This window comes from Lissotriton vulgaris, chromosome 5 (genome assembly GCF_964263255.1).
Source record: "Lissotriton vulgaris chromosome 5, aLisVul1.2, whole genome shotgun sequence".
Classification (NCBI taxonomy): Eukaryota; Metazoa; Chordata; class Amphibia; order Caudata; family Salamandridae; genus Lissotriton; species Lissotriton vulgaris.
This window is the reverse complement of record NC_141693.1, coordinates 1,762,014,371-1,762,037,190: the sequence shown is the minus strand read 5'-3', so window position 1 is coordinate 1,762,037,190 and position 22,820 is coordinate 1,762,014,371. Positions and strand designations below refer to the sequence as shown.

The 22,820-nt window shown below is 45.4% G+C and overlaps 1 protein-coding gene across 11 annotated transcripts in view; it reads right to left on the bottom strand.

The window, feature by feature from the left end:
• Nucleotides 1-1,081: 1,081 nt before the first annotated feature.
• BRCA1 (BRCA1 DNA repair associated) overlaps nt 1,082-22,820 on the bottom strand; it is a 510,976-nt gene continuing 489,237 nt past the window's right edge. For all 11 annotated transcript variants that reach the window (XR_015296056.1, XR_015296057.1, XM_086924044.1 and 8 more), the window contains 2 exons: nt 14,778-14,835; nt 1,082-1,335 (listed from right to left, as the gene is read on the bottom strand). Coding sequence is in view for 9 of the 11 variants with exons in the window: in XM_086924044.1 (XP_086780170.1) it covers nt 1,226-1,335; nt 14,778-14,835 (168 nt within the window). In the remaining 2 variants the exon portion in view is untranslated. The remainder of the gene's footprint in view (nt 1,336-14,777; nt 14,836-22,820) is intronic.

The window sequence follows — 22,820 nt, the reverse complement described above, 5'->3', positions numbered from 1 at the left end:
AGGGTCTACAAAATCCACTGCATGGGTCATACTTAGCCGGTGTACAGGACTCCTGCTTTAGAACAGCTCCACTGGCTTCCAGCCACAAAGTGCATGTTTGTTAAGTGTGTGTTCATTGCGCATACAGTGGTCCAGGTTCATTAGTCCTCTCTAGAGTGTGCGCACTTCGGCTGAGCATTAGCCAAGTACGGTTAATACCTGTAGATCCCGAAAACAAATAAGATGTGTGGATAGAGCATTCATAGCTCCAAGACTTTGGAAAACATGGTCTCTACCTGAGAGAACAGCAATCTCTCCCGTCTTCCAGAGAATGCCAAAAGACTCCTCTGTTTTCATAATAAATTCTAATTCTACAGCCTTTTTCTTTCCTCAAAAACTCTCTTCTGGTCTCTTTTCCTACCGTGCCAGATGCAAATGAAGGCTTGGATTGGACTGGAAGAAGACACCAGCTGCATAGAGGTAGCACACGGCCTTAAGGACTGGTTATTTGAACTGGTGAATGGTCATCTCCGTGCAGAAAGCAACGCATGGATTGGTGAATTGATATGGCCGGCAATTGGGCACCAGCAGCAACTATTCAACACTAAGGAAAAATAGTGTTGACATATGCAATAGATCCAGTGTTCGAGATGTGTGCTAATTCTTTGCATTTTTTAATAGTTTATATTTTAACTGCTTTTATGGGCCATCCCTCGACCTATTCCACTCTGTTAATGCTAGGACTGGTCCTGGGTTGCACTTCAATTTAAAATCACTTTTGATTCAACGTGTGCATGTTTGAAACACCGGCTCATTTCTCCTCAAGACTTGCATTTCAGTATTTTTCCTTCTACCTGTGTCTGTCCCAGTGGGTTCCTTTTCTTGGTATTTTGTGAATCGTGCTTCAAGGGCAAGTGCGCTTTGCTGGATGTGTGCGCGCTATAAATAAATCAAATTCATACCTCGCATTGAAAGGGAAGTGCTTAATACGTTCCCTACTTATCTCGCTGCGCCATTATCTGCTTGTACCCGGGATTTTCTGACTGCAGCGATAACAGGCCTTGCACGCGGCTTCCCGGAATAAAATTATGCGCTCAAACAATTCTATACAAGGTACTTTAATGCACTTGGAAATAAATGAACAGCAGCGTTGAATAAAAGAGTTCGTGAATTGCACAGTCTGGATAGCTTTACATTATATACAGGCACGCATACGGGTCCTTGGAGAGGAAAAACAAAGCCGGGGTCAAGTATCCGACAAAAGGTAAGCGTCGAATTGTTGGCACTCGTAGCACGCGACGCTGTCCAGCATCCACTCCCGGGTCACCACCGTGACGTTGTACTCTCTCTTAAAGGCTGAAAAATAAAAGGCAAGAGAGTATGAATGCAATCATAAAATACATGCATAATTCAGAATGGATGTCTAGAGCTGCCTTGAAGAAGGTGCAAAAGAAGGAAAAAATATTTTATAATTTTGGATAAAAGGACCAGCTGAAGGGGTGAATATTAACTTAGCCCAAAAATTATTTACGTGACGTCTTTCTTGCTTGTAGTATCCTCACTACCTCCGGTGGTGAATAAGATACAACCTGTAACTGCTCGATAGCAGAATGAAGGGCACCATCAGAGTCCACTCCTTAACTTCCCCATCCACCTACGATAGACCCAGGACCTGCTGGCCTTCAGGAGACTCTTCAAGACCTGGCTATTCGAGCACCCCCACTCCCCACCCGGCCCCCTCCCCCCAGCGCCTTGAGACCCTCATGGGTATGTAGTGCGCTAAGGCTTCTGAAGGGTTTTGGACCAGTAAACGCTCCGGGTGCACTGCCCGTATGTACGCACACAATGTGTCAAACTCTTGTCCAGGTGCAATTACGGCGAGTGGAGAAACCCTAACCACTCCACAGAGCAGCAGAAACTACTCCTACACAACGAACACAGTTGCCGATGCACTCAATGGTATACAGTGTTAAATAACAATTTACAATAACAAGTGACCAGTGACAGAAGTGTCTAAACAAAAAACTCTCATGAAGGGTAAGTCTTGGAGTCTTTAATTCAGTGAACAGCCAGCCGACACGTGTTTCATCGCAACTCGCGATTCCTCAGGGCTAGATGGCTGTATCCAGGTCAAATAGGGTCGCTCAGCTGGTGCTAATTCCAACCCAGCCGGGCTCTTGACCGTGAGGATACTCGGTATGAGTATATATGTAGCTTGATACGTTTATTGGATGACAACGTATGTAATCTCAGTCTCGGAGGTCTCTGTTAATTATCCAGATCCAAAGTAGCCTACCGCCCACGTTAAGCAGAATATCTATGGCGGGAAAGGTTTTCTTGTAATGTTGCTAGTTCTCGCATCAGAGAGCGCCCACGCCGTATCAGGCAGTGGAGCGGCGAACGACGTGTATCTCGTTTGGACCCCCGAGCCGTGTTCCTGTTTGGACCTGGTTTGGACCTGGTCCAAACAGGAACACAGCTCGGGGGTCCAAACGAGATACACGTCGTTCGCCGCTCCACTGCCTGATACGGCGTGGGCGCTCTCTGATGCGAGAACTAGCAACATTACAAGAAAACCTTTCCCGCCATAGATATTCTGCTTAACGTGGGCGGTAGGCTACTTTGGATCTGGATAATTAACAGAGACCTCCGAGACTGAGATTACATACGTTGTCATCCAATAAACGTATCAAGCTACATATATACTCATACCGAGTATCCTCACGGTCAAGAGCCCGGCTGGGTTGGAATTAGCACCAGCTGAGCGACCCTATTTGACCTGGATACAGCCATCTAGCCCTGAGTAATCGCGAGTTGCGATGAAACACGTGTCGGCTGGCTGTTCACTGAATTAAAGACTCCAAGACTTACCCAATCATGAGAGTTTTTTGTTTAGACACTTCTGTCACTGGTCACTTGTTATTGCATATTGTTATTTAACACTGTATACCATTGAGTGCATCGGCAACTGTGTTCGATGTGTATGTAGTGCGCTCTACAAATGTATTGGTTGATTAATTACTGGGATCTGGCCCACTGTGTCAGAAACCATGCTTGACCCTCGACTGCTTAGAAATATCTAATTCTGGTAACAAATCTACGCTTTGAAACGCACGTATTTTTTGCCATGTTGCCAGATTCAATCATTGAATCCAAGAAGCCCTTGCTCTAATTACCTGGACAATGACAACCTTGGGTAAACTGAAGACTGATTAACACTTTTCTCTAAATATTTTTCTATTACGCTTACACTGCTCAGCAGCAAACCAATAGTGACATTTTGTAGCTCAGTATGGTTATTTCAAACAAGCTTAATACGCCTTAATAGAACATATCTGTGGCTCATAATTTCCTTTATACAGGCCCAAAATGGAAATCAGTCTCTGTATTTGTAGCAAATGTTTGCATTTAGTCTAGCTCACAGAAATAGGACAAAGTCTTGCATGTGGGTCATGTATTGTAAGGTTATTTTATAGGACAGGTGCTTGCTTTTAACCCAATATTAATCAATCTGTTTTATGGGAGGGTAACCATAAAACATTCCAATTTTAAAAAAGGGAAGTCAATTTGCCGATATAACAAAACAATTAAATTTTAAAAATCCATAATTAATGATATATAAAAAGCATCAAAAAATTAGAATCAGAATACATGCTTAGTAAAAGCATTGATTGAAAATTCTCATATGTAAGTGAGGATGCTTGTTTCTGCTTCTTGTAAGCACAAGGGGGTTCACTGTGGTTGTGAGCCATAGGACCCATCTTCTCTACGCAAAGCACATAAAAGAAATCATTCAGAGACAGATAGAACCATAAGCAGGAGATGATCAGATTATATATACCTTTCCAATAACCATACACAACTGCACGGCAATTTGAAGAACTTACTGACCACATGCCGAGCAACAGGGCATATCCAAAATCAATCACACCAACCAAACATGCTCTTTCCACAAGTCAGATCTGCAGGTCCAAAAGCAACACTGGGTGTTAATCACTTGATAGTAACTACGCAGTTTCAGTAAATTCGGCCTCGCTGATCAACTAAATATTTCAACTCAAAACAGTAGCATCCACAATACTGGCACTTCTATGAGTTTGTGTCGGTGCCATAATAGAAAAAAACTATTTAGTTAAACTTGAATTTAAAAAAAATATTTTTTTTTTTTTTTATTGAGCAAAGCAGAAGGCAATAAAAAACATTTATATCGAAAATAGTACCACTCCAGAGGTTTTTTGTAGACATTGAGTGAAATCAAGTAAAATCCAACAGTTCAGTATAATTTCATCGCATTCAGGAATAATCATCACTATACAATTTTTAAACAAAGCATAAAAATATGTCGCCAAAAAGTACCAAGTGCATTCTATTTCCTATCGCAATTCCACAGTCACAATACTCAAGTGCAAATAATTCAAACCATTGTAATCTGGCCAGAGCTACTTGTACAAAATCCCAGCACAAGAAAGATGTTGACATGTCTGGCCTGGACTAGTAGTATTCATAAAGTGTATTGTGCTAAAGAGCTTAAGTGCTAAAGTGCCACAATACTGCGAAGAAGTAAAAAGTACAAAGTGCGAATTACAAAAGTAACCAAAAATATTACCCTACCGAACCTATACTTTTATTTTGACATGATGTTACTATTAAAGTGCTATGTGGTGGTAGTGGACTCACTACTGATAAAGTACTTCCAATTTTTGATGAATTTTTTCATAGATCCCACTCTTTTGGCATAAGCCTCTTCAAAATGTTTAGTCCGTCTCATCTTATTCACCCATTTAAAATAGGATGGTACCTCCTCAGACCTCCAGTTTTGAAGTATTAGGGAACGGGCCACCAAAGTGCATATTGCAATATAAGATTCTTCTGCCCATGGCAAACAATTTCTCTTTGTTGAAATGCCAAAGAGAGCGATCTCGGCTTCAGATTCAATTGCCTAGTTAATAGCCTGACTTATTGAGGAAAATAATTTACACCAAAAATTCACCAATTTCGGACATGTATAAAAAATATGAAGCCAATCTCACCCCTCATAGAGCTTACATCTAAAACATTTATTTTCTACTCCCGAAAAACATTTATTCAAAGCATTGGGAGTTAGATAGGCCAGCCAGCGGGATAGAAAAGACATTCTCTTAAATTGGCCTCCCGGAGAGCCTTGCCTCCTAGCTGGGTGATCCGTTCCCATTCCTGTCTTGAGAATGAGCAATTGGTTTCCTGAGATATTTTAACCAGGATTTTGTCAACTATGGGAGAATCTTCACCCTTTCTCAGAAATGTATACCAGTTTCCTATTCCCGTTAATTTAGTTTTATACAGAGCGGTAACCAGAGGCGTTACGCCTGTCAATAAATTATATTTATTTATAAAGTTAGTAATCTAAAGTTAGTAAAATCCCAATTTTAATTTATTGTCAGACCTAACCAGGGTCTCTTGCCAAGTAATAAGTTTCTGTGATATAAAAAAAGAAGCTAGATCACCAAATCCTAAGTCTTTCCACTTTTGGAGCTTGTTCGAATGAATTTGAAGCCCCATGATCTTGCACTCCTATCATTTCAAATAATGCAGCCCACCACCCCCTTCCTGCTTAAATCAAAATTGTAATATATAAGCAAAATCCCGGATAGTCCTATAACTGTTTTTTTTGTGGTAGTTTCGCCTTTTTAAAAAAAAAAAAAAAAACGGAACTTGTGAACCTCCCTCCTGAATCATTTTTTCATAAAAAAACATATCGAATAGTCCATTGGACTTCAATAAACGTGCTGTGAGGTCCATTATCGCTGCCATATAGTACGTACGTATATTTGGTAAAGCTAGGGCCCCTTGTGTAGTTCCCAACTGAAGTGTACTCAATTTCACCCTTGAAACCTTTTTATTCCAAACAAAACCCCTGATCATGGAGTCGATCTCTCTGAAGTAGAAGGAATTGATCCTTAGCGGTACGTTTAAAAAGAGAAAAATCAATAAAGGAAGAATCAACATTTTTACAAGTGCACCGCAGCCAATCAAGGTCAATGGTAATAGAGTCCATTTCTCCAGCAACATTTTAATTTTGTTTTGCGGTGTCAAGCAGTTCAGGCTAAATAATAGATTAAACTGATTGGAAACATAAATGCCTAGGTACCGGATTGGTTCTTTTTTTAAGGCTTGTGGTATTAAATTCATAGGTAGAAAATTGCAATCTGAATTCATTACCAGCACCTCTGTTTTATTCTGGCTGATTTTATATCCACCAATCAGTTCAAACTGACTAAATTCGCCTAATGCTTGATCAAGATTTAATCTATCAGGATGTAGATATAAAATAATGTCGTCAGCGAATAGTTTGATTTTAGCCATTCCTGCTACGGGTGGCTTAATTTCTGGATTCTCACGTATTTTTGTTGCTAGTGGCTCGATAAGAAAAGTGAACAGGATGGGGGACATCGGGCACCCTTGCCTGGTACCTCTATTGATATTTACTGTCCCTATCGAGTTGGCATTAACTACCACCCTTAATTGTGCATTGTGGTAAATATTTTTCAACATATTAATTACTCTATCAGGAAAACCAAACTTTAACAAACCGATAAATAGAGCATCCCAATTCACCAGGTCGAAAGCCTTTTCGGCGTCAACCTTTGAGATTAAAGTTGGAATTTTATTATTAGAAACAAAGTTTAACGCATGTATTAAAAATCCGGTGTTTGAGGCCATAGATCTCCCCTGAACGAAGCCAGACTGATCAGAGTGAATTAATGCCTGGGTGATCGGGGAGAAGCGCTGGGCCCATATTTTCATTAGGATCTTAAAATCAGCGTTGAGAAGGCTGATCGGCCTGTATGAATTGACGTCCTTCTCGTTCTTTCCGTTCTTGACAAAACTAACTGTGATGGACTGACAAAACTAACTATGATGGACTCCTTAAAGCTCGAAGGAACCAATTCTCCCAATTTAAAAGCATTAAATAGCTTAGCCAAGAAGGGAGTCAATTCTTAGACAAAGTTTTAATAAAATTCGATTGGGAGCCCATCGGCTCCACATGCTTTTTCCCCGGTAATTAATTTCACTGTATCCCGAATTTCTAAATCTAAAATTTCACTCACGAGTTTATACGATAATTGGGTAGGTAACACAGGGAGATGGACTTCATCAAAATATCTGAATACGGTCTAGCCCTACCTCATATGTCGTGGGCTATCTCATCCTTGTCTCCGACTATATTTTGTGTTTTAGGAATGATAATCTCCATAATTATAGCTTATTCCTGTTTGGTTTTTGTTTGCCCCGCTAACATTTTACACACCATTTGACTCTCGTCATATAATTTTTGCTGATAGGTTTTTGAGCTGTTAATTTCCTCAATTACAAAGAATCTTTTAAGGCAACTTTAGCCTTTTTATCACAACAAGTAATGTGAATCACACCCTACCCTTCAAAATGAGTCTTTGGAGTTACACTATTTAGAAGAATGATGAAGTATTTCTAAAAAATGGCTGCTTGAGGAAAGGCGGATTGCAAAAACAACTGAGGGTGACTATCTTTTCAAATGGCGGTTTGAAGGAAAAAGATTTGGAAAACTAGCTGATGGTGAACTAAACACACTCTTTCTGGTGTCGTAATCGCCATAGATCTGCCACTGAAAGGAACTTTACTTGGATGGACTTAGTTGGGAACTGCCAAATGGTAATTTTAGCCCATTCTCAGAAGCAAGCCTTATTCGCAGTTACCCAAGCGAATCACCTGAATTGAAGAAGTGTAATGTGGTTACAATTTCTAACAGCCTCATTGCAACTTCCTTGTTAACTCCGCAGGGAGACACTGGAGCTCCAATTAACAATTACGGACGGCATCGCCCCATGATCTGATGTGGATTACAAGTTATTTCTCCCAGAATGGGGAATAACATGTGGGCCCAGGAATCCCAGCTACACATCTTGGCGTTTACCCCTTAATGGGGAAATAATAGGCCCAAATCCGCACACATTTATCACTTACCTAATGCAAGTGGTAAAGTGCGGCTGTGGGCAGGACTGAGCTTTTAAACTGCGCTAGTCAGAGCTGTAAGGATGCAGTAGGAGTTCCCAGATGGGCGGATGTTATCAAGTATGATAGTGGAACTACTTTATAAAGGAGCCATCTTTGAACAAGATTTGATCACATTTTTTACAGTACCGCAAGAATGGCATCTATGGCTGCTTTGCTTGACAAAGAATCGGGAATACAAAAATGGTTTTGTAAGTCTAAAGTATTTTATTTAAACTTGTTTGTACCACAGGATTTTATAGTGGCTTAAATTATTGGTCACAAAGAACAAGTTACTTACCTTCGGTAACGATATATCTGTAAGAAACAGTAGTTAGTATTAGATTCCTTACCTTAGAATAGCCCCAGGCGTCAGACTGGATCTGGAAATTTTTGTGTAGCAATACCCCTGCGCGTCGTTAGGCGTCGTCTCTGGCTCCGCGTCAGTCGTCGGCGTCGTCTGCGCTGGAATGACGTCGGAGTACTTAGACACCGCCCATGCGCGCTGACGTCAGTTCTTAGACACAGCTTTTCCGCGCCAGATACGCAGAGCCATGCTAGAACCAACACTGGTGCCAAGAAACTAGGGCCCTGAAAGGGGATGACCTTAACCCTAGGTATCAGTTCGCAGAACGGGGAGGATGGGTGGGGCGGTAAGGAATCTAATACTAACTACTGTTTCTTACAGATATATTGTTACCGAAGGTAAGTAACTTGTTCATCTGAAAGAAATAGGTTAGTATTAGATTCCTTACCTTAGAATAGATACCCCAGCAATACCAACCCGGGTGGTGGGTCTGCGAACCAATACTCACACCAGAAAGTCCTGGAGGACGGAACGGCCAAAGAAGCCATCCCTCCGGTTGACTGTCCAGGCAGTAGTGCCTCGCAAAGGTGTGCAGCGAGGCCCACGTAGCAGCCTGGCAAATGTCCTGCAGGGGGACTCCCCGACCCGGGGCAGTAGTAGCCGCCGTGGCCCGAGTGGAATGGGCCCTCAGCCCAACTGGAGGCTCCTTTCTAGCCAAGGAGTAGCACGCCTTGATGCGTAAGACGACCCACAGAGAGATGGTCCGTTTATGCACCGTCCGTCCCTTCTTCACACCCACGTAACCAACAAAGAGTTGGTCATCCACCCGGAACTGGCGTGTGCGATCCACATAGAATTAAAGCGGACGTTTTGGGTCCGTTGAGGGATGCGGAGGAGGGAAGAAGGAGGGCAAGGTGATGGACTGCCCGATGTGGAAAGCAGAGACTACCTTGGGCAGGAAAGATGGTTTTGTACGCAACACCACTTTGTCCGGATGCACAGACAGGAAAGGGGGTTTGCAAGATAGAGCCTGGAGCTCACTCACTCTCCTGGCAGAGGTGATGGCAACCAGGAAAGCTGTCTTCAAGGTGAGAAGACGGAGAGGACAAGAACGAAGTGGCTCAAAGGGAGCGCACATCAGGAAAGTAAGAACCAGGTTCAAGTCCCACTGAGGCATCACAAAGGGAACAGGTAGAAACATGTGTGTGATGCCCTTCAGAAAACGAGTTACTATAGGGGACTTGAACAAAGAAGGTTGATGAGGTAGCCTTAGGAAGGCCGAAAGGGCAGAAAGGTAGCCCTTGATAGTGCCCAGAGCAGAGCCCTGCTGGGCAAGAGAAAGAAGGAAGAGAAGAACTTCAGAGAGAGGGGCGGAAAGGGGATCCACAGCCTTTGCTGTGCACCATGCCACAAATTTGTTCCACCGGCAGGCATATACCGACTTTGTGGAGGGACGCCTGGCTGCCAGAATAACATTACAGACTTCAGGAGGCAAGTCAAATGGCCTCAACTGCCGCCGCTCAATCTCCAAGCATGGAGGTGGAGACTAGACAGGTTCGGGTGGAGGACCGTCCCCTGCTGCTGCGACAGAAGGTCCTCCTGAAGAGGCAGATGGATCGGGGGACCGACTGACTTATTGAGTAGCTCGGGATACCAGTACCTTCGAGCCCAGTCCGGAGCCACAAGGATGACTTGGGCCCGGTCGCGCCTGATTTTCTTCAGCACTTGGGCAGAAGTGGTATAGGCGGAAAAGCGTATAACAGACCGCAACTCCACTCTAGACGAAATGCGTCGCCGAGCGAGTGCCGCCTTGGAAATTCCAACGCGCAGAACTGATGACAATCCGCGTTCTCTTCGGTGGTGAGTAGATCTAACCAAGGCTCTCCCCACCCAGAAAGATGCCTTGCGCCACGTCCGAGTTCAGACGCCATTCGTGATCCATCGAGCACCGTCGGCTTCGTTCGTCCGCCCTGGCGTTCAGAGAACCTGCCAGGTGGTGAACCACCAGGGTAACGCCCTGATGTTCCAGCCACTGCCAGAGGCGCAGAGCCTCTTGACAGAGGGTCCAGGACCCCACACCGCCCTGTTTGTTGCAGTATCACATGGCGGTGGTGTTGTCCGTGAACACCTGCACTGCACTCCCTCAGACAGAGGGGAGGAATGCCTTCAGTGCCAGACGAATCGCCCGCAGCTCCAGAAGGTTGATATGGAGCTGGGACTCCGCCAGAGACCAGAGGCCTCTGATCTCCGCGGCCTCCCCAGCCCTGGAGGGACGCGTCCGTCACAACCACGTGCTCCGGTTGGGGAAGGGAGAGGGATCTGCCGCTGACCCAATCGCGGTCCGTGATCAGGACATGGTCGGACAGGTTGCCCTGATGCTGCGCCCACTGAAACTTAAGGTCCCACTGCAGAGCCCGCATCCGCCACCGGGCGTGATGCACCAGAAGGATGCAGGAAGCCATCAGCCCAAGGAGCCGCAGCGTCAACCTGACCGAAACCCGGGATAAAAGCTGAAAGATCGGAATCAGAGCCTAAATATCCCGGACTCGCTGCTCGGGATGATAAACCTGAAACTGCGCAGAGTCCAGAACAGCTCCGATGAAGAGGAGCTTTTGGGAGGGACACAGGTGTGATTTCAGTGAATAGGAAAGTTTACCCACACCTCCATTCATTTAAGATCGGATTTCCGATCAAGACAAAAGATGAACAAAATTAATTATGTCTATCTTGGCAATGATTTTTGCCTCTTTATTTTGATTTATTTTCGTAGAAAAAAAGGATCGATATTTGTTTGGCCACACTAGGAACACATCATCAACCGAACAAAATATCACATTAATACAAACCAAAATGACACAAAACTCAATTATTTCATATTATACATAAATCTCCACATAAATTAACAATACATTTAGACACATGAAGAAATTCAATACATCAATACATTCCAAATTATTAAGCATGTCAAAAAAAGCTGTTTATGTGCATATATACTCAATCTCATTGCATTGCGAATTAAATCAATAAAATCGAGAAAAATTCCTAACACCCAAAGAGCAACTAATCCTGATACTTTAGGTGTCCAACATCTAGTCAAAGCTTGAATCTCACATAGCCGACGCGTTTCGAGTTCTGGCTTTTCAAGTTACCAAACTCTCATCAGGGCTGGTTTAGTCTTGTCTTTGACAACTGTTTTTGACAAAAGAAAAACAATTCAGGACGTTTTAAAATACCTTCTCAGGTGCCCCTAGCAACTGACTTCGTCATTAATTTGATATATAGCCACATACCTGTGTGTTGCCAGAGTAAAGTTTTGGCTTTTGATTATTCTTCTACGCAGTGGTTACCAGTCTGCAACAAAGTATCAAACCCTTATTAAATCCATATGACTTACAGTCAATAAGAACCATTTACGCAAAGGAAAGAAAATTACCTTACGCAAACGGTATTCTAATAACTCCAAATGGAAATGAGTTATGGTCCTCTCAATTCTTTCTTTCTGAAATAATTAAAACGATTTTACTCGTCTGGTCAATTACTAAACGTGCAGAATGTGTTATGGGTAAACACAACAGTTACTCAGTCAGTAATTGGTGCATGCTTACAGACTGCAACTGGTTTATCGTGTTTCAAAGACAATCGTGGTGGAAAGCTGGAAAGACACACGGGCTGAAATGAGTCCCGCATTCCCAAAACTCCAGTCATGAATTCAAATATTTAAGGTTACTTGTGATCACTCACCGAATTCCGCATAAGGCGCGTGGCATTCAATGGAGCTTGTTTCTCGCTTGGTTGTTCGAGAACAAGCCGCCTCCTAGGGTTCAGTTGTATAATTCCAGGTCAGCGAATCACGTGATCGCTCGTTCCACCATTGGTGAGGAGGAACAGGTCAATATCGTCCATGGTGCATTGTGGACAATGTATTTTTCAACGAGGAATATTTCATGGCTGGAGGGGTCGAAGGGGAGGGAGTAGCCTCTTCGGATGATTTGCAGCACCCACCTGTCCGATGTGACGGTGCACCAGTGAAAGAGGTGATGGCGGACCCTGCCCCCCACTGGCGTCACATGGTCCTGAAAACTCGGACTAGGGAGGTTTTGAGGCGGATGCTGCGGGAGCGGGTGGGACTGGCCTCGCCGTTGTCCCCGACTGCCTCCCCGGCGGTTTCCACGGCCGCCACCGCGCTGAAGATTCTGTCGGGCGGCGTGTGGCTGGCGGCACGTGTGGGGCACCCCTTCCTTGGCCACGAAAGGAGCGAAAGGCACCCGACTGCTGGCGCGGGGCCGAGAGGCCCAATGACTTGGCCGTAGCCCTGGAGTCCTTAAAGCGCTCAAGCGCGTGGTCTGCCTGGTCGCTAAACAGGCGACGGCCATCAAACGGCATGTCTAGAAGAGTAGCCTGGACATCAGCTGAAAAATTGGCGCACCGTAACCAGGCGTGGCGTCGAACCGCCACTGTCGTAGCCATCGCTCTGCCCAGTGTATCGGTGGTATCCAGTCCGCACCGGATAGAGTATCGTGCCGCATCTCGACCCTCCACTAGGGCTTGGGCGAGTTTACCCCTGACCTACTCAGGGCATTGTGGCAGCACGTCCGCAACCGTGTCCCACAGGGTGTGGGTGTAGTGGCCCAAGAGGCATGTGGTGTTGACTGACCGCAGTCCCAGACTAAGGGACGAGAACACTTTCTTGCCAAACTGTTCAAACCTATTGGATTCCCTGTCGGGAGGAGCCGACAGGAACGCGGTCTGGGAGTTAGAGGCCTGGATAACCAGGCTCTCGGGGTGGGAAGGAAGCTTGGGTCACCCGGAGCCGGGCGGTAGCGTCTGGCCACGTTCCTGTCCACAGGCTGTCCTGAGGCGGGCTTGGAGCAGGTGCCCAACAGAACGTCACATAAGGCCTCATTGAACGGCAGCAGAGGCTCAACCGAGCTTGACTGCGGTTTGAGGACCTCGGTGAGGAGATTAGTCCTCACGGCCGCCGAGGGGAGCGTAAGGTTTAAGGCCTTAGCCGCCCGCATCAGCACAACGCTATAGGCTGCCCCCTCCTCCGTAGCCACGGTAGGAGGGGAGACAAAACCAGTGTCTGGAGAGAGGTCCAGGCCGCTGGCCTCCCCAAGCTCCACTGTCCAGTCCGCTTGGTCCTGACACTCCTGTGTCAGAGGGTCCACAGACCCCTCCCAATCCTCTGCGTCACCCAATTCCTGGTAGCCAGGATCAACAATCGGGGCCCGTTTGTGGAACTGGAATGTACCTAGAGCTGTCTCATATGGCTCCCAGCGGGGCCGTGTCGACGGCTGAACGGGAACGACAGAAGGACTGGGGCCGGCGTCGACCGAAGTCGGCGCCGGTGGTGACACCCTCGGGGACGGCGCCGGTGAGGTCGTAAGGTCGACCCGGATCCGGTCGGGACCTGCGGCGCCGGGACCGAAGTCGCCGGCGGCTGAACCCGCCGACGGCGTCGGTGCCGGAGCACCTGACCCGCTAGGCCCCGGAGCTGGGCCCACGGGGCCCGAAGGCGCCGTGGGGCCCGGTGGAGAAGAGAGCGACCTCATGGCCATGAGGTACTGCTCGATCTCCTCCCGCATCGCATCTTGCTCAGGGACCCGAAGGTATGGGGCAGGATGCGGCGGCAGCGACTTTGGCGGAGCCGCGTGGGTGGTGCCACCCAAAACCCCGGCTGCGTCGGGCGAGCGTCGGGGGCGGTCAGAGGAGCGATGACGCCGCTCCGACCTCTCATGCCTCTTACCTGAGGAGGAACCAGAAGACCGATGCCGACTTCCGGAGCTGCGAGGGCTCCGACCCCGCGACCGGTCCCTCGACATCCCGTGGGACCAGACCTCGAATGGCGCGGGGCCGACTGCCGGAGCCCGAGCCGCTTGCGGGACCGCTCCCGCCTAGCCTTCGACGTCAGGGCTCGACAGTCGGAACAGGATCGGTCGTCGTGGTCGAGGCCTAGGCATTGCAGACACCGGCGATGGGGGTCGGTATTCGACATCAGTCGACTACACTTCGAGCAGGGTTTGAACCCGGCATCCCTACCGGCACCTAAAGAGTCGAGAACGACTTGAAGAGGATCAAAAAGTTTTAGTCAAAAAGTGAGTAAGGGGTAGAGCTTCTCCGGATCTACGCTAGCTGGCGCGGAAAAAAGAACTGACGTCAGCGTGCATGGGCGGCGTCTAAGTACTCCGACGACGTAATTCCTGCGCAGACGACGCCGACGACGGACGCGGAGCCAGAGACGACGCCTAACGACGCGCAGGGGTATTGCTACGCAAACATTCCCGGATCCAGTCTGACGCCTGGGGATATTCTAAGGTAAGGAATCTAATTCTAACCTGTTTCTTTCAGATACGTTTTTCTGTATTGATCGGTCAATCACATTTATTTGGCACATAAAAACAACAAACAAATTACTCTCTTACACACAAACACATATAAGGGCATCAGAAAAATGGACATCAGGAGCACAGTGATGCAGTCTTACCGTTAAAGTCAGTTTCTTTTGGGCAGGCATCGGGTTGCACAACAACTACGGCAGCAGACTTCAGGGATTTCGAAATAAAAAATAAAAAGACGGTATCAATATGTATCTTGCACAGCAGCTGTTATGTTACAAGCAGGCTTACATTGAAATCACACTTGTGAAATAAACTTAACTGTAGTAGAGAAGACTGCAAGGAAACGTGCAGATCTCCCCAACCAACCAATGCCTCAACCGGCTTAGTTTGAGGCATTGGTTGGGTAGGTAGTGCGCGTCGCTGGTCAGGCAGATGCGCCCTCTTCAGCCACATCTTCTGACCAGCACCCACATCTTTGAGAAATATTTCCACACAAGGACTGCTGCTTTGTGTTCTCATTTCAGGGCAGAGCTCTTGATGAAATCAAATATAAATCTCCAGAAGCAGGCTTTAACAATTATTTTTCAGTCCTATTATGGGAGTTCAATGTTCTTCTCAATTTAAGGGTCTCTAATCCCTTTCCTTTTAATCTCCACAATATACATTTGCCTAAATGCACTGTGGTGTATTGTAACATTACACTAAGGGCCTTATTACAATTACGGCGGTCCACAGGCGGTTCATGATGGCGGTCCAACCACTGCCACACTGCGGGCCCACCCGCAGTTTTAAGGGTGTGGCGGTCAGACTGCCAAAGGATTGCTGTGTCTGCCGGGGATCCGGGATCCTGCGCCAGTCGTGAAGCGGTAAGGAGCACTAATATGCTGGGGGTGTCACAAAGCATGTTAGGAGCTCCTGTCCAGCGCACTTTTCATGGCAGTGAACCCACCATGAAAGGGGGTCATGGAGGCAACTAATTGGGCCCTACTGCTCTTGGGACTAGGGCTGCATGCAGGGGGGCACATGTGTACCCCTGAAATTGCACCCCTGTTCCTGCACAGTGTGGTAGGCACGACATGGTGCATGCCACACTGTGCAGTAATGAGCTGCAGGCACTCTCAGGTGGCGGTCTGCATGTTAGGCTCTCCTAAAAATGAGAACGCCTCAGCACAGCCAGCCCGACCTGGGCCGGTGCACCACAGCTTTGGAGGACCGCCAAACTCGCAATAAAGGCCCTTAATACTATTACTGTTTCAAAGCAGCCTCAGTCTGCACAGAAGAGGAATCTGATTTTGTAGTTGCCTACTTTCTCATAATCTGCTCATGTGGTGAAGCCGGTGCTATAACCCATACCCACTTCTTAATCTAAGTTGCAGATTTTGGTACCAGGAAATCTGGGTTTTAACTATAGCTTTCCCACTTGACTAAATGTTATGATTCTGGGCAAGAAAAATGCTCACTATATTTGCCCCAGAATCTTAAACTCTAAGAATCCGTAACACATTGAGGCACTTCAAATTACAATTCTGCACATTACTAGAGACATTGATACAACTGCCTATCATAAATTCATATCAACTGATGAACAATGAAAAGGTGGCAATGTATGTGAAAAGTCTCAGCTGGGCCTTAAAAGGTGGGAGCAGCCCATGCACCAGCCAACCCCATCCTGTCCTCTTTCCTGGGTCACTGGCCACACAACGCTGTGCTGCATGTTTACTACAGCACCTGAACCAGCAGATGTCTCCTTCCTTCACTGCAGCCCCCTGATATGCCCACATGGCACCGCATATATATTTCATGCAGAACCTTCACTGCTCTTTGGCTTCTTTCTACAAAGACATTTAATGAGAAGCTTTTAGATACTTAAATGGTACTGACTAGAGCTATAAAAGGTCAGGCTTGCCCAGAGGTTGGTTTAGTTTTAAGCTAATGTATGCTTACTGAGGTGTGGCCTAACCATGCCATCTCCTTAACCACAATATGAGAGAAGTACAAGCATTTGGGAAAGGAGAGGCATGCGGCCATGCACTGTGGGTACATATGTACTGTGCACACGGCCCCCATTCCCTTGTGCTATGCCCTGGTGTACCGTGCACAGAGCAAAGCCCTGTAGATCTTGACAAGCAGTGTCAGTTTACGCAACTCGCCAATATGGCTCATTAAAGTAAATAAGTATAAAACTCTAAATAGTCAGTAACAGCTTTCATTCGGGGGCCTTAGGGTTTTCTTCTAAGTTCATAGTCTAAGCAACTTTATATATTTTTAAAAATATAAAATTGCCGGAAATAACATCAGTTGAAATAAGTAGTTGCTTAAAGGAAAACCATATTAGGTTCAGAAAAAACAACACCCCCAAGAGAAACCAGTTTTGGTACGCTCTGCAGCCACAACTCACAGATGTACTGTTCATCTCATCACAAATGAATCTGTAAATGACATCACCAGGCACGTGACACCTGAGCGATCTGGACAGGGACACGCAGGGCCCACTTGTGTCCGACATGCACAGCGTCTTCACTAGCAGCGTGTCTGGTGTGTGGTGCGGACAGAGCTTGGTGGAGGGCCATGCCCTCTCCACAGGGGATACTGGTATAGCTAAAGTCTACACCTGGACGTATCCAATCTACAAGTTAGTGCTGCAAACACTGGCCTCAGCCCCCTGGACTGCAGCCAAGCACTATGATCAGCGTACCATGTAGGTGCTGTGCACAGGACACGAGCACAGTCGGTTCACTGCACAACCACACTGATGCTCTGTGCACACTGCACCCGCCAATGCCATCAAGGTGTTCATGAACAGGGATAGCGGGGCTTGGGTGGAACTCACCATCCATGACAAGGTTGAACGTTTTGCAGATTGGATCTATGGCCACCTGGTCTCTGGGTCTATTCTGTTTTTTTATATAACGTGTATGTGTAACTGTATAACACACACTGCATAAGTGAGATTCCTCTAGATGCGAGGTGGAGCACAGCAGTCATGCAGCAGATCGAGTGAAAGATAAAAACAGTCAATGGACCCACTGAGGAGTTAATGATCTTAGTAGCGACTAATGACACACCTTATTGTAAATTTACACACACGCACCCAGGACATATTAGCGCATGGCATGGCTTACTTACATCAGTTTTATTCCACAGATACTGCTAGGACTAAATGGCATCCTCATCCATAACACGTTTTCATTCAACATCTCTCCTTCTCTTGTACTTTCAGTCATCAAACCATTCATTCAGTTTTTCAGTTTATATTCCTTTATATACCAGGACATATTGTGCAACATCCTGTCCTACAAATCGAATGAAAGTAAGGTTTGGTGCTAGGAAATTATCAGAAATAATGAGGAAACCTGATTATTAAGCTGCCAGTCACTGAAAGACAATGAAGAGGAAGGCAAGGGCCATGGTTTGGCGGTACATCCTTTCCAACCTTCCCATCCGTGCTACCTGTGAATCGCAGAGAGTAGCCCAGTGATTCTGCAAATGCCGGCTGCAGGTGTTGGTCTCGGTAGTGCGGGTTGCCATTGGCAGTGAGAGACCAGTGACAGCCGCTGTATCAAATGTGAAGCATCAAGAGACAGCTTAGAATGTTTAAAAAACATAGACACGACAAGTGCATCTGCTAGCGCATTTTGGGTGAATAAGAGCTCTCTCTTGTTCGCAGCTGTGCAAGCTAGTCTTCCCGAGGTGGAATCCGCAGACTTCTCAGGGGTGTCGGAGGTGCTGCCACCGACAGTAGCCCTGTGATTCTGCTGATGCCGGCTGCAGGCGAGAGTCTCGCTGGTGCTGGTTGCCATTGGGACTGAGAGGCCAGCGGTTGTGCTGTGCAGGGCAGGGCAGCACAGGAGCAGGTACAGCGCGGGTAGGGGCAACTGCGGTGCAGCGAAGGATGGCTAGCTGACCTGAGGGATAAGGAGAGCAGCAACACGCGGCCAGGTTCAAAGCTCTGTTATGAACTAATAGAGGGGACTGTGCAAACTGTAAGTCACCGTTATTAACTGTGCAGTTAGCAGTGCACTCCAAGAGAAAATAAGAGCCACAACCATCGTCTGCTCTTACATCTGTTGAGGGGGTGTGCTAGACCTCTAAATCTAGGTGTCTGTATGTTCATATCCAAGGGTCACAGCTGATCATGGCTCACTAACATGCAGTAGAAATACCAGAGCCTACTGGGTGTGCTAATTTTGTGCAGCCCTCTGTATTGGTATATTTCTTGCATACATGCACCTTGATGTATGTTCTCCAAATAGTTGTGACTATTTGCTTCCCTTTATCTTACTGAACATGTTCAAGGTGGCAGTAACACGTCTAAGGTTTGCTGTGGATGGGTGAATTACACATGCGCAAAGAGCGCCATGACACACTATGTCTCAAGCATTGTTCTTTCTTGCATTGGAGACGTGGACTGGCTCATTTAAACTGACCCAAAATAATGAAACTGTAGTATGGTTTAGGGCCTACTTTTGTGTGCATGTTATGTTAGCATGGCTTATTAGAAGTTTAAACACCATTTTACTTTTTGCTGCTTTTGCACACGACACTGTATAGCTGTTTTTGTATGTGAGCCTTCACGAAGGTCTACACAAGAAAAGGTTTGTTTTTCGACATCTCAAGACATACATCGTGCCCCTAGTCTGTACAGAGAGTGCTGAGCCGTCAAGGTTATCATAACATGTGAGCTGTTTAACGGCATGTCCGTGTAACACATTCTAGACACAACATTTTGGCAGCTGCGAGCCAATTAAGATTCTGGTGCCTTTAGCATAGCACACTTGCCATGATTTCACACACTTGGAAGATTCCAGGGATGCAGAGAGCCTTGCTGATCCAGATATAATTTACTCCTACTGAGCGGAAAGGTAATGGGGTCCCCCAAAACAGGCCCAAGAGACCTTCTTTAGTTTATAATACATAGTTCCTATAGAGGGTGGGTATTAAACCCAGACGCTATATAACCTGTTTGCACTATCATTGTAATATGATTCCTCCTTTTGTATTTATGGAATTGTAACCATGCTGACCATACTATTCTTAACCCCTTCGATGCTCATGACGAGCTCAGCTCGTCATGAGGCACGGTTGAGCTGTGCTGATGACGAGCTGAGCTCGTCATGAACAATGGTAAATCTGGGAATGCAGCACCGGGGGAGAATACCTCTAGCAGCCAAGGTGTTAATCATATGTCTGCTTATGTTGACTAAAATACTGCGCATGAGATCACGTTGTTAAAAAAAATATTTTAACCTTACAGTGTCTCCTGTTTTACTCCTGTTGTGGACTTGTATGAGAGTATAACAAAAGAGTGTTCTCACTTCCCACCATTCCTGAGATGGTCCTAAGTCGCATGTTCTAGGTTGTCTAATCATTGGTTACTTTGCTATAGAACGAAGAGCTAATGTGACACTGATGCTAGCTGGTTGGGGTTTTCTAGGTACTGAGGTGAGTTTCTGGTACACCACAATTCACTAATGTCCTAGGTCTCTGTGCACAGTTCTGTGTATGAGCTGAAATCCTTGGAACAGAACGTAAGGTTTGCAGAAATATCCACTGGCTAAAAAAAATGAAGCTTGGATGAGGTGAACTGATCAAAATGCAAAAACAGAGATTATAATGGTGGAAAGTCTTTTTATATCCTCACAATGAGTACCTAGTGAAGAGTTTATTTTATTCACTTCCCTCTTCAAAAGGTTCCAGTTCATACGAGCCTGGGTGCTTTTCAAACAGGCTATTTCAATAGCGTATCCCATTCTCCAGCATAACCTGTTGCAGAAACTGCAGCATTTCAAGAACGTGGTAGTGACAGGGTTTCTAAAGCAAAACGAAAGTGGAGCCAAGTTACTCAGGAGCCAGGTCCGGTGACTCGGACTGTAAAAATTAGTGTTTGACCTCATGGTCAAAAGTTCAAATCCCTGCGGGTTCACCTTTCATCCTTTCGAGGTCAGTAGCACACCTTTGGACAGGCTGATGGTAGTGGCATACATGAGGCACTTCCTGTTCTTATTTTCAATGGTTTAGCCTTTGTTACATCAGTGACTGCCACCTCTTTATGCCAGGTTAATTTATTAAGTCACCACTTTAAAGAAGTAACCCCCCTGGTAAATATTTTTTTTCTCTGAAAAATATTATCTTTTTGTCGTAACACACCAAATTATCCTAGCAATTCACTTACCATGTTTAAAATCGAGTGTTATTAGAGACGGGTTAAATATATTTAAATATAAACACACATGTATACCATTGCTTAATTTACGTTGTAGTGTATTTATCCCAGGATAATGTGCTGCATGGCTAAACACTTATAAGGGCCAAAAGGCAAGACCTATTGGCTATGCCAATGTTGGTTTACTTTTTGAAATATTCTTCTGGACATTAAAGAATGTAAACGCTGTCTTGGCTCATCATAACTCTATGGCATTGCATAACATCATCCTGTGCTAGTAGCTGAGTGGCCGACGCTCCTCATGCCCGATAGGCAATGTTGTTACTGTGTAGAAACACATTGTCTATATGTGTTATTACAAAGAGATAGAGACTTTACATAGCAAAGCGTAAAGAGCAAAAACACAGCAATTTTTTATTAATCCTAAATAATAGGTCTGTAGATCAGTTGTAAAGATGTTAATTTTCCCAGACAAGACCCTCAACGCAAATTACACATTCACCCTCTTCATAACTGAAGTCGCTAACTGGATTAAAGCCAGCTGTCTCAAGCATAACACAGAAAAGACAGAAGTAGTATTCTTTGGCAAGAACACCTCGTCTTGTGGGTCCAACTGGTGGCCAACCGAACTCTGATCCACACACAGGAACCTTGCAGTCATTATCAACATCAAAGTGGACTTGACTGCGCTTATCAACACAATTACTGCATCCTGCTTCAACACCCTAAAGATGCTGAGGAAGATCTTCAAATGGCTCCAAACAAACATCAGAAAAAATTGTCACATGTCCTAGTTGCCAGCAAGCTGGGACTAAAGAAACACACTATGCAGGGATCACAAAACAACTCCCAGAAGACTACAAACCATGCAGAACTTGGCAGTCAGACTCATCCTCAACCTCCCACATAGAACTCACATCACACCACAACTCCGAGAGCTCTTTTGGCTCCCTTTACATCAATGCACTAATTTCAAACTACTCACATACACATTCAAGGCACTACACAACTTAGGCCCCACCAACCTGAAAAATCACAACTCATTCCATCAACCACCCAGACATCTCCACACAATAGGACTCCAATTTGCACGGATCACACAAATATAGGGAACCATAACAGGAGGACAGGAATTCTCTTACATCTCTCCTAAAACACGAAAAAACCTTACACTCCCCACCTCGGAGCCACCAAATCGGTTCATGAATTCCACTAGAAGCTGAAAGCCTGGCTTTTCAATGAACCTACCTATCCTTGTCAGGGCTTGGCACGTCTACCTGCTTAGTGCCAGGATAAAAAAAGAAATAGCGCCAGGATACCTACACGGGTGATAGTGCTCTTTACAAACACACAACAATCATTTAAAGTTTAATCAAAGTATATTCATACGTATAATTTATTTTAAACATGTAAAGACCTAATCAATCAAACCATTGTGCCAACCTGTAGTATTTTCTTAGTGGGTGCATGTACTTACATGTTTATTTACATAATTAAATATTTATTAGTTTTGAACAATACTTGCATTGTTACGAAATAAACAATTCCTCTTCAGTCACACAATCAAAATAACATCGCAATTTCATAAAACAGACAAGAATGCATGGATTATGCAACTCACGTTAGGCATACCAGCAACCTCTTAAGCATTTCAGCCTTTTTTATTTATTCTTTTATTTGAGCAGAAATGGTATTTCCATCAAAATTCGGTACATAGAAACTAAACTGGAAAAAAAACTAAAAAAAATACTAAACAAACGTTTTGTCCTGGGTTGAGTGCGTTTTGACCACATATTTCCTCCATCTAATTAAACAAAATCTCGTAACAAGATCAACTACTTTAAAATGTCGTTGCAGGTGCTACAAGGCAACAATTTAATTGGCAATTGAGGTGAAAAATCTTGGTCTGGAGTAATCGTAAAATTAATTTTTGGGGAAAACTGAAACACGTCATTACCTACTGTGAGAACTAAATCAGTCCAGTACAAAATCATGCCTGACAAGAGTCAAAAAAGCAAATCACTTT